Source organism: Diaphorina citri, unplaced genomic scaffold (genome assembly GCF_000475195.1).
Source record: "Diaphorina citri unplaced genomic scaffold, Diaci psyllid genome assembly version 1.1 scaffold12947, whole genome shotgun sequence".
In the NCBI taxonomy this organism is placed as follows: domain Eukaryota; kingdom Metazoa; phylum Arthropoda; class Insecta; order Hemiptera; family Psyllidae; genus Diaphorina; species Diaphorina citri.
In genome coordinates this window covers 1-1407 of record NW_007390317.1, presented here as the reverse complement: position 1 = coordinate 1407, position 1407 = coordinate 1, and the positions used below count along the sequence as shown (strand labels likewise).

At 38.1% G+C, this 1407-nt stretch overlaps 1 protein-coding gene across 1 annotated transcript; it reads right to left on the bottom strand.

The window, feature by feature from the left end:
• Window positions 1-104: 104 nt before the first annotated feature.
• Window positions 105-1030, bottom strand: LOC103522931. The gene is made up of 2 exons (XM_008488012.1): window positions 802-1030; window positions 105-337 (listed from the first exon to the last, which is right to left on the bottom strand). The coding sequence occupies exons 1-2, from the start codon at window positions 1028-1030 to the stop codon at window positions 105-107; spliced, it is 462 nt and encodes a 153-aa protein (XP_008486234.1).
• Between the last annotated feature and the right edge of the window lie 377 nt (window positions 1031-1407).

Below are 1407 nucleotides of genomic sequence, written 5' to 3'. Positions count from 1 at the left end.
TTTCTATTAGTTTCTGTGTGAGTGTGTGTAAGGCTGTAAGCACACAGCAAGGCCCTTACAAATTAAAACGGGCAGGGGGATGCTCCAAATTTTTGGAGTCTGGCCTACAGTAAGGGAGGAAAACAAATCTTGAGGGTGAGGAGGGCAGGACCCTTCATCCAGACACAATACAGTCCTGGCACACATATAATTGACACTTCAGCTATGTACCTACATACTAACATACCTACCTCAAGTTTTTGAAACAATGCACCCAGTCGTGACGAGTACTCGGAGAATGTAATCTGGCCATCCACATACATCTGCTGCAGAACATTTTCATCTGCAGAGGTTGTCTCTGAAAAAATAGAAAGTAATAACAATAATGATGGTGGTGATAATAACAAAGTTAGTTCAAAGTTTTACCTTCATATTGTATTTATACCTATATATATATTTTCTCATTTTTTATATGCCAAGTGGGAATAGGCTCTAATACCAAACTTACTTCTTCTTTTTCTTTGCCATTTTCTGTGTAAAGACAGGGTCAGTGTTCTTTGTCAGCCTCTTCATTAGCCCTAACTAGGGCAATTGCTTTGGGCTGACACAAATTTTACAAGTGGATGCCCTTTGCACTCAACTATTGCTATTTCTTTAGCAAGGGAAAATTCAGGCTTGTATATGCCCTGTTTACAGTTTCCCAGCCAGACTAAGCTGGTCTAGTACCTGTTTAACGTCCCTCAGCCAGACAAAAACAGTCTTTAGTCTAGTTACCAAACTAGTCTACTATTAATCAGACTACCTATAGTCTGCAATACTTACCAGATTCTATACTTTCAGTTGGTAGATCCAACTCCATAGCATGCTCTGTGCTAAGGATTTCTTCAATTTCGTAGTCCATAGCCTCAGATTTAGTGTCCATTGTGATTTTGACAAGATACCAAATGTGCCAGTAGGCACGATTAATGTCCAGATAAAAATCAAAGGAATTCAAGCGTGTGCTAAGGATTTCTTCAATTTCGTAGTCCATAGCCTCAGATTTAGTGTCCATTGTGATTTTGACAAGATACCAAATGTGCCAGTAGACACGATTAATGTCCAGATAAAAATCAAAGGAATTCAAGCAATGCTTGGCTTACAGCTTTTGATGCAAACATGAATTTACACATGAAAGAAAACTAATAATTTCTTTTACTTTAGTACCTAGCTAGCTATTTAGGTAAGAAAAGGCCCTTTATTTTAGTTTCAACTATTTAGGTATTTCTTTCTTTTTCCTTCCCTGTTCCTTTTCCTTTTTATCTTTTTTTTTTATAACAGATTTTTAAAATTTTCGCGGGCCGGCACTTGCACTCAAGGAGGTTCAACTGCAGAGGATAAGATAAATACGCAAGTTTTAAAGTGAAGCCAAAAGAAGCCGGCAACAGCTGC